Source organism: Hemiscyllium ocellatum, chromosome 36 (assembly GCF_020745735.1).
Source record: "Hemiscyllium ocellatum isolate sHemOce1 chromosome 36, sHemOce1.pat.X.cur, whole genome shotgun sequence".
Classification (NCBI taxonomy): Eukaryota; Metazoa; Chordata; class Chondrichthyes; order Orectolobiformes; family Hemiscylliidae; genus Hemiscyllium; species Hemiscyllium ocellatum.
The window spans coordinates 7,230,931-7,248,831 of record NC_083436.1 but is presented as its reverse complement, the minus strand read 5'-3'; the positions used below and the strand labels follow the sequence as shown (position 1 = coordinate 7,248,831).

The 17,901-nt window shown below is 42.7% G+C and overlaps 1 protein-coding gene across 1 annotated transcript in view; it reads right to left on the bottom strand.

Annotated features, from left to right (window-relative positions):
- The window catches only part of LOC132833277 (deleted in malignant brain tumors 1 protein-like), a 58,638-nt gene that overhangs the window by 3,254 nt on the left and 37,483 nt on the right, over nt 1–17,901 (bottom strand). The window contains exon 10 of the mRNA XM_060851439.1: nt 8,411–8,725. Coding sequence (XP_060707422.1) covers nt 8,411–8,725 — 315 coding nt within the window. The remainder of the gene's footprint in view (nt 1–8,410; nt 8,726–17,901) is intronic.

Below are 17,901 nucleotides of genomic sequence, written 5' to 3'. Positions count from 1 at the left end.
AAAATTTCCACGCAGAGGATGGTGCGTGTCTGGAATGAGCTGCCAAAGGATGTGGTGGAGGCAGGTTCAATTGCAACATTTAAGAGGTATTTGGATGGGTATATGAATAGGAAGGGTTTGGGCCGGGTGCTGGCTGGTGGTATTAGATTGGGTTGGGATATCTGGTCGGCAAGGATGGGTTAGACCGAAGAATCTGTTTCCATGTGTTGGAGGCTGAGGGATGACCTTATTGAGATTTACAAAATTATGATGGGCATGGACAGGATAAATAGGCAAGTCTTTTCCCTGGGGTCAGGACAATGTTTCCACACAGAGGGTAACTCATCTCTGCATACCGCGACACGGTCCTGTCCCCCTTAGTCCAAGAACTCCCCACCTATGTTTGGGACACCACCCATGCCCTCCACCTCCTCCATGATTTTCGCTTCCCCCGGTCCCCAACACCTTATCTTCACCATGGACATCCAGTCCCTGTACACCTCCATTCCCCATCACGAAGGACTCAAAGCCCTCCGCTTCTTCCTTTCCCGCCATGCCAACAAGTACACTTCCACTGACACCCTCCTTCAACTGACTGAACTGGTCCTCACCCTGAACAACTTCTCTTTCCAATCCTCCCACTTCCTCCAAACCAAAGGAGTTGCCATGGGCACCCGCATGGGCCCCAGCTATGCCTGCCTCTTCGTAGGATATGTGGAACAGTCCATCTTCCGCAACTACACTGGCACCACCCCCCACCTTTTCCTCCGCTACATCGATGACTGTATCGGCGCTGCCTCGTGCTCCCACGAGGAGGTTGAACAGTTCATCCACTTTACTAACACCTTCCACCCCGACCTCAAATTCACCTGGACCGTCTCAGACTCCTCCCTCCCCTTCCTAGACCTTTCCATTTCTATCTTGGGCGACCGAATCAACACGGACATCTACTATAAACCGACTGACTCCCACAGCTACCTAGACTACACCTCCTCCCACCCTGTCCCCTGTAAAAACACCATCCCATATTCCCAATTCCTTCGTTTCCGCCGCATCTGCTCCCAGGAGGACCAGTTCCAATACGTGCAGCCCAGGTGGCCTCCTTCTTCAAAGACTGCAGACTCCCCCCAGACATGATCGACAATGCCCTACACAGCATTTCCTCCACTTCCCGCTCCTCTGCCCTTGAGCCCCGCCCCTCCAACCACAACCAGGACAGAACCCCACTGGTTCTCACCTATCACACCACCAACCTCCATATACAGCGTATCATCCGCCGTCATTTCCGCCACCTCCAAACGAACCCCACCACCAGGGATATATTTCCCTCCCCTCCCCTATCAGCATTCTGAAAAGACCACTCCCTCCGTGACTCCCTCAGTAGGTCCACACCTCCCACCAACCCAACCTCCACTCCCGGCACCTTCCCCTGCAACCGCAAGAAATGCAAAACTTGCGCCCAGACCTCCTCCTTTACTTCTCTCCAAGGCCCCAAGGGATCCTTCCATATCCGCCACAAATTCACCTGCACCTCCACACACATCATTTATTGCATCCACTGCACCCGATATGGCCTCCTCTATATTGGGGAGACGGGCCTCCTACTTGCGGAACGTTTCAGAGACACCTCTGGGACAACCGGACCAACCAACCTAACCATCCCTTGGCTCAACACTTTAACTCCCCCCTCCCACTCCACCAAGGACATGCAGGTCCTTGGACTCTTCCATCGCCAGACCATAACAATACGATGGTTGGAGGAAGAGCGCCTCATCTTCCACCTGGGAACCCTCCAACCACAAGGGATGAACTCAGATTTATCCAGTTTCCTCATTTCCCCTCCCCCTACCTTGTCTCAGTCAAATCCCTCGAACTCAGCACCGCCTTCCTAACCTGCAATCTTCTTCCTGACCTCTCCGCCCCCACCCCACTCTGGCCTATCACCCTCACCTTGACCTCATTCCACCCAGCGCATCTCGATTGCCCCTCCCCCAAGTCCCTCCTCCCTACCTTTTATCTTAGCCTGCTGGACATACTTTCCTCATTCCTGAAGAAGGGCTTATGCCTGAAACGTCGAATCTCCTGTTCCTTGGATGCTGCCTGACCTGCTGCGCTTTTCCAGCAACACATTTTCAGCTCTGATCTCCAGCATCTGCAGACCTCACTTTCTCCTATGGAATGGTGGAGGCTGGTACAATTGCAACATTTAAGAGGCATTTGGACGGGTATATGAATAGGAAGGGGTTGGAGGGATAATGGCTGGGTGCTGACAGGTGGGACTAGATTGGCATGGACGGGTTGGCCCGAAGGGTCTGTTTCCATACTGTACATTTCTATGACTCTATATTGTTCAGTCCACTCCATCTCTCATTCTGCAAAACTCAAATGGATATAGGTCAAATCAGTCTGACCTTTATGTATAAGATAAGCATCTCATTCCAGGAAACTATCAAGATAACCTTGTCGATGCTGCTTCAACTACAAATATCTCTTCTTTTTAGATAAAGCCAATGAAACTGAATGAGGTACTTTAAATGTAATCGCAACAGCGCCCTATACAAATCATCATAACTTTAAATTCCATCCCTTTTACAATAAAGAGCAGCATTCCATTTGCCTCCCTAAGCATATGCTGTATTGAATGGTAACTTTCTGTGATTCATGTAACTAAACCTCAGATTGGTTCCAAGTGTACAACATGGCAAAGTTTAACAATTCTGCCAATAGGGTGTGCTCCTCATGACAGAGGTCACAGGATAGAGAACAGGCATTTGTACATGATTGTATTTTCTTCTGTGAGTTTGCTGTCTTTCAGTGTTGTTTCTAATGCTGCTAAGAAAACTTAGCAGCTTCAGAGACACAGACAAAAAAGATTTACAAAATACCTTGCAAGGATTATAATAAATGTTACATTGGACAAATAGGCAAAAACTAGTCACAAGGATACATGAACATCAACTAGTCACAAAAAGACATGACTCACTCTCACTAGTATCCTGACATGCAGACAAGGAAGGACACCACTTTGACTGGGACAACACATTCATCCTAGGACAAGCCAAACAGAGACTTGCACGAGAATTCCTAGAAGCACTGCATTCCAACCAGAACTCTATCAACAAACACATTGATTTGGACACCATCTACAATCCTCTGAGAAAAAGAACTGAAATAACATCACCAACCGAAAGAAACCTCAACACATAAATAGAAAGCAGAACGTAACACTAGCGCTTCACTGATGATGTTATCTAGTATGGTGATGAAATGTCTGAAACCAAACTTTCCAGCTCAGTGAGAACTCACATCCGGAGTTCCACTCTATATTTGGAACGTTAAAATCTCCTGCCATAACCACCTTATTATTCTTACAGATAACTGAAATCGCCTTACAAATTTGTTTCTCAATTTCCCACTTACTATTAAGGGGTCTATAATACAATCCCAATAAGGTGATCATCCCTTTCTTATTTCTCAGTTCTACCCAAATAACTTCCCTGGATGTACAGGTTCTACAATAAGGTGTGTGTGCCTACAGTTGCTACAATACATCTGGTCATTCACTTTCACCATGTATAATCAAGGGGAAAATTGTACCATAAAGGTTCCAAGTTGTCACTTGGACTGCTTTTGTTGAATTTATTGAATTATTATTTTCTGACTGGCTGCCCATTCTCAACTCTGGCAGTGGTTTAGCAGCCTTGTTGAAATAGAGCTTGGCTTTTTGATGCTTCATCTTACTATTTTCACTCTTAGTGTTAGTATTTCTTTTTTTCAGTAATATTTGCTATTGAAAGAATACTAAAATTCGTACTGGAATTTTTTCCATGCCCAGTAGGTGTGACTCTCCACTCAAGGACTGTCATTTTATATATCAATGCATGATTTGATTGATTTCTTTGTGATGCCTTTGTGATTTTTCACCTTCACCTCAGCCTTTTCATGGGCCGAGTGTGGAGATAATGTATGGTGTTGAATTTCCCAATCTTAATCCTGTGAATACACGTTTGTACTTATCTCAGATGAGTTCCATGGTCAATGGTTTAGTATGTAGCAGCACATTGCAAATCTCTTTGTGCACATTGAAGGTTACCAGTCCAGCTTTTGACTTGCTCCTGCTTAAATTAATGGCATTTGCTTGCCATCTTTGAAAGATCTTCTTTCATGTAATTGCAATAGACTCACTGAGTAATCTGTCATCTGGGCACAAGTATGATGCTGTTACATATTTTTATCATATAAGAACTAAACAAAAGGAACAAAATGACACTGTACGTCCCACGTGACTAGCTTTTAATATGATCATGCCTGATCTTCAGTTTCACCTCCAGTTTCCTACCTACTCCCGGTTTCTTCTCTGAAAGATTCAAACCTTGCCTATCTCAGCTTTAAGTATGTTCAATGATGCACATACACAACCCTTTAGCACGAAAAAAATCCAGAGGTACACACCTTTGAGTAAAGAAATTTCTCCTCACCTCAGTCCACAGTGATTGGCCTCTTACTTTGAGACGAGACCATATTTTAGATTGTGCAACTAGGAGAAAAATAATTCTCAGTGTCAATCTTGTCATGTCCTTTCATAATTCTGAATGTGTCAGTGAGATCACCTCTCATTGTTCTAAAATCTGAAGAATAGAGATTACCTTCACCTTTCGCATCAGAGGACAAACCTCTCATCCTACAGATAATCAAGTGAACCCTCGTTGTTGTGGTTCTGTTCGCCGAGCTGGGAGTTTTTCTTGCAAACGTTTTGTCCCCTTTCAAGGTGACATCTTCAGTGCTTGGGAGCCTCCTGTGAAGCGCTTCTGTGCTGATTCCTTTGGCATTTATACTGGTTTGAATCTGCCGCTTCCGGTTGTCAGTAGCTGTCCGCTGCAGTGGCCGGTATACAGGGTCTGTGTAAATGTGTCTGTTGATCGAATTCGTGGATGAGTGCCATGCTTCTAGGAATTCCCTGGCTGTTCTCTGTTTGGCCTGTCCTATAATGGTGGTGTTGTCCCAATCGAATTCATGTTGTTTATCATCTGAGTGTATGGCTACTAGGGATAGCTGGTCGTGTCGTTTCGTGGCCAGTTGGTGTTCATGGATGCGGGTTGTTAGCTGTCTTCCTGTTTGTCCTATGTAGTGTTTTGTGCAGTCCTTGCATGGGATTTTGTAAACCACGTTGGTTTTGCTCATGCTGGGTATCGGGTCCTTTGTCCTGGTGAGTTGTTGTCTGAGAGTGGCTGTTGGTTTGTGTGCTGTTATGAGTCCTAGTGGTCGCAACAGAAATAGAGAACACACACCGGATCATCAACGCCACACTCACAGGAATCCAATTCACGAGAGAGGAAGAAAAGGACAACCAGCTTCCATTCCTGGACGTGATGGTACAAAGAACACCGAACGGAGAATTCACCACGAAGGTATACAGAAAAGCCACACACACAGACCAAGTCCTGAACTATGAAAGCAACCACCCCAACACACACAAATGAAGTTGCATCAGGACATTATTCAAAAGGGCCACAACATACTGCAGCACACCTGAACTACAAAAAGAGGAAGAAGAACACCTATATAAGGTATTCAACAAAAACAGATACCCACGCAATTTCATTAACAGATACCTCAGGGAAAGACAACGAAATGAGGACATGCCACAACCCAAAGGACTGGTCACACTCCCATACATCAGGAGCATTTCTGAACTGACAGCCAGACTGCTGCGACCACTAGGACTCATAACAGCACACAAACCAACAGCCACTCTCAGACAACAACTCACCAGGACAAAGGACCCGATACCCAGCATGAGCAAAACCAACGTGGTTTACAAAATCCCATACAAGGACTGCAGAAAACACTACATAGGACAAACAGGAAGACAGCTAACAACCCGCATCCATGAACACCAACTAGCCACGAAACGACACGACCAGCTATCCCTAGTAGCCATACACTCGGATGACAAACAACATGAATTCGATTGGGACAACACCATCATTATAGGACAGGCCAAACAGAGAACAGCCAGGGAATTCCTAGAAGCATGGCACTCATCCACGAATTCGATCAACAGACACATCAACATAGACCCTATATACCGGCTACTGCAACAGACAGCTACTGACAACCGGAAGCGGCAGATTCAAACCAGTATAAATGTCGGAGGAATCAGCACAGAAGCGCTTCACAGGAGGCTCCCAAGCACTGAGGATGTCACCTAGAAAGGGGACGAAACGTTTGCAAGAAAAACTCCCAGCTCGGCGAACAGAACCACAACAACAAGCACCCAAGCTACAAACCTTCTCACAAACTTTGAAGTGAACCCTCACTCTATGCCTCCAATATAAAACACGCCTTTCCTTAAACATGGAGACCAAAACTGCACACCAACCAATGATGTAGACTCACCAATGCCTCAAATAATTGCAGCAAATGTTTTTATTCTTGTACTCCAATCCTCTTATAATAAATGCCAACGTGACATTTGCTTTCATAATTAGTTATTTGCTGTACCTGTATGTTAAGTTTAAATGGCCCTTCACAAGTATACTCATGCCTCAAAACATCGATATTCACAAGATTGGCACCTTATAAAAAGTATTGTGCTTTTCAATTCTTACCACTAAGTGAATAACCTCACACTTCCCCACAGCATAGTTCATCTGCCATTCATTTAACACATCTATTTCGTTTTGTAGCTTCATTGTGTTCAACCACAGCTTGCACTCCACTTAGTTCTGCATTATCAACAAACTTGGATCAACACTCTGTCCCTTTGTGTAATTAATTTATGTGGTAAAGAGCTGAGGGTCCAGTACCGTTCCTTGTGGCTCTCCTCTAGTCACTGCCTGTCATTTTCAAAATGCTTCATTTACCCTTATTCTTCTTTTCCTGTTCATTAACTTATTTGCTATACATGCTAATATGCCATCTCAACTCCATGAGCCCATTCAGATCCATCTGAAGAACTGGTAATAACCTTATGCGTTTTCCGTTTGATTATGTTTGATTCCGAAAGCTTTGATCACTTTACCAAAAACTGTGGCAGCATCTTTCTTTGCTTATCATCCACTCACGAATCCAAGCTTCAGATTGTCCTTCCACTGAATGGGGTGACTCTATCTCTCTCTCTCCAAATATAAATATATATCTCCATGCACTCTCCCTCACCATTCATTTTCCAAACATTGCAATAGTATTGCAAAATTAAAGAACTGGATATTCTCAGTGTAAATTTCTCATTAAACTCTATAAATAGGCATGCCATTTGAAAACCTTCATCCTCCTTTAACTGTGTTTTGATAGTTCTGACTCCTCTTTCACTCTTACTACTCTACCTGACAATTAGGAATCATTTCTTCCATAGATCTCACTCATTCTTGTGATTCCCGTGGAACCTTGGTATATTGTTCAAAGGTATCTGCCTGAAGTGGGACCAGCTTGTTGTATATTAGCAAAACATGCACAACAGCAAAGTGCTTCCTATTCTCAAATTATAGTTTCATCACCACATCACTGGCACAGCACTGTGCCAACCTGGTATGCAATACTGGATGATACAGATGTTTTCCTCATCTTCATTTGCTCATGACAAATTTCTTGGAGCTTTTGGCCATCATGCTGTAATAAATTGAGAAAATAAGACTCAATCTTGTTACTAAAGTTAACATTCTCAATTCTTTGAAATTCCTTCTCCTGATGTAATTTCCAGAACCATGCTTGAGCTATCTTAAGGGTTCAGTAATGTTTGCTAGATGGGCAGAACTTTTGCCAGTTAATTAACCATTTTAAAGATTTATTGAAGGGCCTTGTACAGAAGAAGAAATTCAGAATTCACTAATGGTTGCCTTTTGGAGGTCATCTATTATGGTCTTGCTACTAACAATTTGCCTCATCTATGCTTTAAAAAAAATCATACATTTCCTTTGGCGTCAGATCCTCTTCTGATAGATGATTCAAAATAGCTTTCGCCCTCAGATCAAGTTCTTCAAAGATTTCCCATGGACATTAATAGCCACATGGCATATTATTCAGTAATACCCTGAAGAATGTTCAATATTGTTCTTTGCAAAACATCTGTACTAACATGATACCAAATTTCAAATGATTCACACATTTCTGAATGACTAATGAAGGTTGTCAGGAATTGTGATTCCTCTTTATAAGGAGCTTTCCAAAAGCTGCCATACTTAGAGTCAGATAGCACAGAGATCCATGGCCCATTTGAAAATAAAATGTTTGGAATACTTTACCAAACTTTCATTTACACAAGACATTGGATGGAACTCCCTTGCTAAAGCCTTATAAATTCTATCTGATGGATATTACACCTTGACGAGCTGTGGTATTGGTTCACTTTACAACAGTTCACTCACCGTATACTACCCAGATAGGAGATGTGATGATGATATGCATGCTCAATGCGTTAGTGGACTATTACCTGAACACTGAACTCCAGCATCCTCGTAGTGTTGACAGTTATGCTCACCCCAGTGTGTCGCAACACACTGATCGAGACTTGACTCGGTTCCATCACACAGCACATCATCCAACCAGATTGGTCCACTGCCCTGTCCAAAGGATGCTCCAGTGGTGGCCCGGATTGCTCTCCCACAGTTGAGCTGCTGACACACCACCTGTGCATCTTGTAGGTCCCAGTAATCACTGCAAACTGTTCCCCAAGTGGAGTTGTGAAAAATCGCCACTCTCCCATCACACAAGTTGTCTCCATCTTCCAGTCTCACCAATGCTGACTCTAGAAATAAAAACAATCACAAGCTCAATATCTGCCATTACCAACTCCAAACAGCTCCTTGGTATCAATTACGGCTCTGCGTTCAATGAGGGGAAAGGAGTGTCAAGGCCTCAACCCCAAGAGGTTCCCAAGCCAGGACAAGTTACTGTTATCACAAATCCTGAGGCAGTAACAGGCAACTTCTGAGGGGAGATACTGACAGGAAAGTCCAGCTCTAAGGCCTTATGATACTAATTACCATTTTGTTTTTCTGGGCCTGGACATAAAAGAGGGGAGGGAGTGAACATATACAAAAGGGTCACAACAAACAATAGGAATCCAGATTGAAAGATCAGTGAGTGTGGTGGAAAGTTCATGTGGCAATTGTAGGGTTGTAGTGAAGATGAGGCCAGGAAGGAGCCACTACACAACAAGTTCCAGAAATCCTGATTGGCATGGTGCTTCTTTAACTAGGAGATAAACGGATTGAGAGTCATTTCAATCATTAAAATGTTACAAACTCATTAGGGACTGTTAACATTTAAAGAAGGAATCCAAATACACAGAAATCAACCAATTGAACCCTTTTTCACATTTACAAACACAAACAAACTTTGTTATATATCGAAAAGACTCAAACAAAGGAAACATAATTAACTTAACACAATGGGTTATAAAGTTCTACTTTTATATAGAACATGGAACAGTTAGCACTGTACAGACTCTTTGGCTCTCGATGTTATGTCGGCCTTTTATCCTACTCTCAGATCAAATTAACCTGCATACCTCACATTTTACAACCATCCATGTGCCTATCCAAGAATTGCTTAAATGTCCTCAATGTATCTGACTCCACTACCACTGTTGGCAGTGCATACCACTCTCTATGTAAAGAAACTGCCTCTGGCAGCCCAGTGACTCAGTGGTTAGCACTCCTGTCTCACAGCACCAGGGACCTGGGTTCGATTCCAGCCTCGGGTAACTGTCTATGTGGAGTTTACACATTCTCCTCGTGATTGCATGGGTTTCCTCCAGGTGCTCTGGTTTCCTCCCACAGGCCAAAGTTAGGTGAACTGGCCATGCTAAATTGCCCATAGTGTTCAGGGATGTGTAGGTTAGGTGCATTAGTCAGGAGTGAATATAGGGTAGTGGAATGGGTCTGAGTGGATTACACTTCGGAGGGTCGGTGTGGACTTGTTGGGCCAAAGGGCCTGTCTTCATACTGTAGGGGTTCTATGATGTATCAGGGATAATTGCCATATTAAATTGCCCATAGTTTTCAGGGATGTGTAGATTAGGTGCATTAGTAGGGGGCAAGGGTAGAGAAATGGATCAGACTGGTTACTCTTCAGAGGGTCAGTGTGGACTTGTTGGGCCAAATAGCCTGTTTCCACACTGGAGGATTTCTATGATTCTGACATCTCTCCAAAACCTTCCTACAATCACCTTAAAATTATGCCCCTTTGTGATAGCTATTTCCACCCTGGGAAAAGGTCTCTGGTTAGCTGCTCTATTTATGCCTCTCAACATCTTGTACACCTCTATCAAGTCATCTCTCATCCTTCTTCACTCCAACGAGAAGAACCCTAGCTCCCTCAACTTTTCTTCATAAGACATGCCCTCCAGTTCAGGCAGCATCCTGGTAAATCTCCTCTGCAATCTCTCTAAAGCTTCCACATCCTTCCTATATACTTCTACGAAATTCCTTAACTTATGAAACCTTGAAAGTTTATTCATGTTCCCTAGGACCAAACCAAAGCTATGTCACCAAATGCTAGAATTTATGTTAATTCTCCATAATATTCCAGCAATTCCTCCACGGTGAAAGTCTGAGAGAGTTCTAATAAAAGCATGGCATTCCAACCGGGACTCTATCAACAAACACATCGATGTCAGAACCCATCTACCACCCCCTGAGAAAAAGAACTGGAAATGACATCACCACAAGAAATGACATCACCAACCCAAAGAAATCCAAACATATAAATAGAAAGCAGGAATCAGCAGCAGTGCTTCGCCTGGAGGTCCACTGAAGATGTTACTTAGAAGGATGACAAAATGTCTGGTGATAAACCCTCCAGCTCAGCGAGCAAATCTACACCCAGAACCTCAACCTGAGCTACAAATCTTCTCAAAACTTGCTAAGGGGGTTCTTCTATTGGCTCTTTGGATTTGAGGTCTTCCTCACCTTTACCAAATCATACATGCAGATGCCCCATCACATTGTTCAGGTTGCTGGCAGATTTCCAAGTGCCTTCCTGCAGCTTTCCAAGCTGAGTCTGCTGGTTGAATTCTGCCATAAAACTCTGAGAGGACCACTATGCATGTCTTCCAAAGGCAAAATAAATTTTCAGCTGTCTTTCCATCATGAAGCCCTAACAGACATGCATGGCTCTATTAGCAAACAAAAGCAGAGAAATTGAACAAAAGGAGCTTCAAACAAAGTCTCCACCATGAATGAAAGCCAACATGACATACATAGCTGCTCCAGGTAGAAATGTAAATTATTTGCCTTTTATTTCCATTACTCAGAAAACTACCCGAATGACTCCCTTTGTAATCAAAGTCAGAACAGTGCATTCCAGAATTATTGGCACCTTTACAAAGGAATACAAAGCTTCTTATTGGTTATGACCTTACCTTTCTAATTGTTGATGGCCCCAAACTTTGGAGACAAATAAACTCCAGCCTAGTTTAAACTGCAGCAAATTCAGTGTTTCCTATCAGTTTGTTAATCTGATGCCCAAATACTCTATAATAAAAACTTTAATCCCTGTAACAGAAAGAGATGTTCTAAAATACATAAACCATGAACTAGATGTTTGAAACACCAGCGCTTTACATCCAGCCCCATTGAGAAAGATTTATGAATAGCACTACTTCCACCAGTGAGTTTCATGAAATAATTGCAAATAAAAACCAATAATTTAAGAAAACTTTGTTAATAATTTTAAAAACCTGCTCATAAGCTTACTGAGGCTTTCTTGAGTAAGGGTAAAAATGAGTGCTTTAGCCAATTTTGAAAAAAAGCCAAAGTGCCCCAACTATGTCAAAAAATAGCAAAAGCGTGAAACTAAATAGGCTTAAGTAATACCTAGAAACCGTTCAGAAGAACTACATTCAAAAACCATAATGGTTTTTCAAACTTGGAAAACAGGAGCTTTCATAGCAAAAAGATCAGTTTAAGATCATTGTAAAGGTTTCCATCCAAGATTAAAGAAAGTCTTCACAGTTGAGCTAACAGATTGCACAGGCAAAGAGGCCTCACAAGCCTGTAAAGCCAATTTTGACTTTCCTATGGCAATCAACATGTTCAGTTATTTGAGTTGAGTATTTGAGATGAAGATTTGAGGCAATTTCAGCTGACCAGGAATCCATATTGGTGGAATGCCTGAAATACACTCTTGCTCTTCAGTGAGCACTGAGACACACATTTTGTCTCTTGTGTGTGACAGAATAGTATTCTTGAGTTGCTCTGACTTGACTCACTTCCCAACCACAAAACAGCACAGCAAATATTCAATGTATTAAAGGGATATATGGAGAATGAAAATCTTCTCTAGGATTGCACAATTGGATTTTGTACTTATGATAATCCAGCTATGGCAGACCACCATTCAGGCAAAATGAGTTACTTTATCTACTGTTTCGAGTAACTGCATGATTGTCAGGAAACAACAAGCACCTAAAGTGAGCACACATCTATGGGCAATATTGGAGTGGCTCACATCAATTGTGAACTACATTAAAGCTCACTACTTTGCTAATGCATGTGAAGACAGAGGATCTGATCATGATGTGTTATTGTATCATACTAAGGCCTGGTGGCTGTCAAGAGGAAGAGTAGTGCAAATGTGTTTTGTACTGAGAGATCAGTTGCTTGTATTTGCAGTGGACTGCAAAAGAATATAAATGACTCATTTTTCTGTGGCTAAAAGCAATTTACCTCATGATTATGCCACAGACTCTTTGGGAAACAAAAATTAACTGAATACAAATATGTCAGGAAAGAATTATCTCCAACTGAGTGAATGATCCAGAGCATTCCTGAGAAAATTGCATTTTGGAAGAGCAATACGTTACCATTGAACTGACTCTCCCCTAACAACATCCAACAGCATCCTCATCATGTGATGACCAATCACTGCAGGTGTCTGCATTTTCACTTTGTAGCAATTCCCTCCAGTTGGAGAACAAAGACTTAGATTTGCAGGCAGCTAATTAAAATTTCAAGCAGTGCCATTTTACAGGAAATAACTTCAGAGTTTCTTCTAGATTAGCTTAATTGCAAAGTGGTTTATGTAGATAAGTAGGTAAGGGATGTGGTCAGATGAGGTAGGCAGGTAAAAGGTATGTATAGATGTGGTAAATGGATAAAAGAATTGGGTGGTGATTCAATGTTGAATCAAGACCTGGGGGCTGTAGCTCGTGTAGCTCACACCAATCCTGAGTCAGGGTTTCTGAGAGGCCAGGATGTGAAATTTGGAGTATGTCCAGACTCCAAATATCTGGAGCAATGTAGCAAATAAAAGACAATAAGGGAGCAGAGAGGACAAAGATATCCATGGAATTTTATAGGTGGATGGTGTACTAAATAATGCTCTATCTATGGCAGGTTACAAGTGGCTCGTGGGGAGTGGATGTCAGAGGATCAATAGAAGCAGGTAGACACTCAGGCTTCAGAGAGTCAGGGGACCTTGAATGGTCAAGGAACATGCAGAGTGTCAGTTGGGATAAAAGGTTGGATGAGAAGAGGGTCAGAGAGTTGAGGGATTGTCAGAAGGTGATGGGATGTCATAAGGTTTGGGTAGTTGGAGGCTCAAGGTGATTCAACGGCAGTCAGGGGGTCAGGCAGACAATTGGAGGAATAAACCACATCATCTTACATTAGCATTCTGCAGGTAACAACTAATGGGGGTAAACAACATCCTTCCCAAGTCTTCAACTCTAACTCAACAGTCAGAACCATTTGCAAAGGTAATAGCAAACTGGGAAACATGTGTTGGAAGTTTACATTTCTCACACCAATCCTGAGTCGGTTTCTGAGAGGCCAGGATGTGAAATTTGGAGTATGTCCAGACTCCAAATATCTGGAGCAATGTAGCAAATAGAAGACAATAAGGGAGCAGAGAGGACAAAGATATCCATGGAATTTTATAGCTGGATGGTGTACTAAATAATGCTCTATCTATGGCAGGTTACAAGTCAGAACTGTCATACATCACCTGCTGTTTGTAGTAACAACATGGATCTCAAAAAACAACTAGCAACTAAGTAATGGAGCACAGAGCTAGGTGCAGTATTGGAGTAGGTTGCATTAATTGTGTATTACATTAAGTCTCCCACATCTGTTTATCAACTCATGTGAACATAGGGAGAAATTGTCATTGTTACCCTATATACTCATGTATAAGTTGAAAATCACACACCAGGTTATAGTCCTACAGGTTTAATTGGAAGCACACTAGCTTTTGGAGCGATGCTCCTTCATCAGGAGATATCACCTGATGAAGGAGCGACGCTCTGAAAACTAGTGTGCTTCCAATTAAACCTGTTGGACTATAACCTGGTGTTGTGATTTTTAACTTTGTACACCCCAGTCCAACACCGGCAGCTCCAAATCATGTATAAGTTGAGTTTTGAAGACCATGTTTTTGAGCTGAAATTAGGGGGTCGGCTTATACATGAGGTAAAGTTTGATAGGATGAAATTCATGCTTGGCAGGAGTAAAAAAAATAGACAAACAAACGCCAGATCTCGATATAAAATATTAAACAATAATATCTTTGATATTAGCAAATTTAAACAAAGTAAAATGGACCTAACTGGAAAAAATGCTAAAACAATTATAATACTTTCATACTATATAGGTAATATCTACTGTGGTTGAGTATAGGACACATGGTGAAGAAAAATGTTTGTACTCAAGTCTTGATTGTCACTGACATCTCATCTTTGAGAAGTAACATGTTTTTAAGCACTAGCAAGAGAAAGGCAATCACAGACAAGTTAATATCCATATGGTCATCTAAAATGGGAAATCTACCTTCCACACAGCCTCCGGTCCCTGAACATTCCCTGTAATATGTTTGTGCTGGGAAACCACAGGTAACTGAAACCGCAGAAACTGACTCCACGGTTTACTATAATTCTGAAAACCTGGAGTGGATCGTGTTATGGACGAGGCCAGACCACTCAAACCATTCTCGAGCAGGCAACCCAGACCATAACTTTGCAATTTGTTTTGGTAAGTGTACAGTGAAAGTTACCTGGAGTAAGCTAGGTTGACGAATTGGTTTTAAAACAGACAAAATTTATTCACAAAATTACAAAATGAAACACAAAGAAAAGAATAAAGAACCCCTACAGAACTCAGTCTGTCCAAATTAATTATGCGGTTCTGAATATACACAATAGTTCCAAAAGCAAATCCCCTTTCAAACACAGTAAAAGAAAAAGGTGCAGCTGCTTACAGGTTGAAGCAAGAAGGGCAAAAACAGAGAGAGAGAGCCTGTTTTCACACAGCTCACTGTTGAACTCCCAACTAGTTTTGGACTGAACTGCTCAGCTAGACAGCTGACCACACCCCTTTCATTGTACAGGCCACTTCTAAAACATGAACACTTTGGCCTGAAGTCTCATCTGATTACATATAAATAAAAAGGCCTCTCAATACCCTTTAATCTCTGTACCAAGCCACTTTAATTGGCACTGGGAGCGTTTTATGACCCCCTCTTAAAAAAAAACCAAGGACACAATATCCTTGAGAAAAGGAACAGCTTTTAGATAAAAGGGACCAGCTCTGTGACAATCATGATGGCTGATGGACTGGAAGACCTGGATCGGAGCGGGTCCAGCCAGCAGACTGGAAGGCCAGAGTGGAGTACAGTGGGCAGGCACAGTGATTCATAAATATTGATCTGTAACTGTGAAGACCTAGGGTTGACTTATACATGAGGTATATGGAAAATACAAGAGGTTGACTTATGTACGAGGTCTACATATACACAGGAATATACAGTATGTCATTGTGAAAGTAATTGTTTCACACTGAGGCACACTGGCTGTCATGTGAAGAGCACTGCAAAGGTTTTTTGAACTGAGGTCATCTGTTTCCAATTGCAAAATACTGCCAAATAAAACAACTTGCTCTGTGGTCATAATCAGATTTGCAACCTTGTAAACATCAGTTATGAATTTTGGAAAATTCAAACTGTCAAGGGGCAAATCTCAGAGAGCACTACAGTCGGTGGCCATAACTGAGAGAGCACTATAGTCAGTGAGCCATGACTGAGAGAGCACTGCACTGTCAGTAAGCTATGACTGAGAGAGCACTGCACTGTCAGTAAGCTATGACTGAGAGAGCACTACATTGCCAATGGGCCATGACTGAGAGAGGACTGCATTGTCAGTGGGCCATGACTGAGAGAGCACTGCACTGTCAGTGGGCCATTACTGAGAGAGCACTGCATTGTCAGTGGGCCATGACTGAGAGAGCACTGCACTGTCAGTGGGCTATGACTGAGAGAGGACTGCACTGTCAGTGGGCCATGACTGAGAGAGCACTGCACTGTCAGTGGGCTATGACTGAGAAAGCAGTGCATTGTCAGTAAGCCATGACTGTGAGAGCACTACACTGTCAGTGGGCTATGACTGAGAGAGCACTACACTGTCAGTGGGCCATGACTGAATGAGCACTGCACTGTCAGTGGGCCATGACAGAGAGAGCACTGCACTGTCAGTGGGCCATGACTGAGAGAGCACTGTACTGTCAGTGGGCCATGACTAAGAGTGCACTGCACTGTCAGTGGGCCATGACTGTGAGAGCAATACACTGTCAGTGGGCCATGACTGAGAGAGCAATACACTGTCAGTGGGCCATGACTGAGAGAGGACTGCACTGTCAGTGGGCCATGACTGTGAGAGCAATACACTGTCAGTGGGCCATGACTGAGAGAGCACTGCACTGTCAGTGGGCCATGACTGAGAGTGGACTGCACTGCTGGTGGGCCAGGGCTGAGACAGCACTGTATTGTTCGTGGGTCAGGAGTCAGGCAAGAGTGTATTAAGCAAGATGGTAATTGCAGTGGTCGTTGAAGTTTCTCGTCATTATGAGATCTATGGCTAAATAACAGGTTTGAAGTTCAGAGTTCCACATAAAGTGTGGAAAGTAATTGGGATGAGCCGAGGGACTTGGTGATACTTGTATTTTCCTCTCTCCTATCTGAACATCACCACTACGTCGAGTCTCTTGTCACGTAGCTGTGTTTTAATTTGCTGACAAGCCTGTCACTATATTTCATGAAACACCTTATTGACCTGTGCTTTATTTGCCAACCTACTTGGCCTGAGATAAGCTTCTGACCCCACACCTTCACTGCACCAGCAGGCATGCCAATTTCCACCCTCCCTAACATCTTCCATCTCTGTCTTTAACAAACCTCGCCTTCTGCTGTAACCTTCATCCTTACCAGTGTTACCACTAAACCTGATTGACCTAATGTTCTCCTGAACAGCTTCCTGTCTTATAGCCTCAGTAAACATCAACTTATCCAAACTTCTGTTGCTGTCTCCTAACTCACACTAAGTCCAATACATCTGGGCCCACTGATCTACAACTAGCTGCCAATCTGTTTCACTTTAAACATTCTTATCCTCCCATTTAAATCCTCCATACCCTTTCCTGCTCTCTATCTCTATAGCCAAATGCAGAGCTAGAACTCTCATTACATGTCCAATTCCTGCCCTCTTGACTGGCATAGTCTGCTCCATTAATGCTCAGTGAATCCTGCACACATCTAATCATAGATTCATACTCAATCCCAAAATTAGTGGTCTTTCCATTCAGTTGTAGAGAACCTAAACTCTGGAATTCCATCCATAAACACTTCACCTTGATAACACTCCCTAAAATCTAGCTCTTTGAACAAATTTTTGGTTAACTGTCTCAATATCTCCTTGCTTAGCTTGGTGCCCACTTTTGTTTATAATCATTTTTGGACCACTTCTTGGGCCATTTTAGAATGTTAATGGTGTTATAAAAATGCATCTTGTTTGTGTTAATCATGCTGCTCACATTTTTTCTCTATGGCAATGTGTCAATCCCAAACAAATGGGACATTCCCCATATCAATTCAAAATTAGTGCCACTTACCCTCGCTCTCCCTATAACATTGGATCCATCCTCACTAATCTTC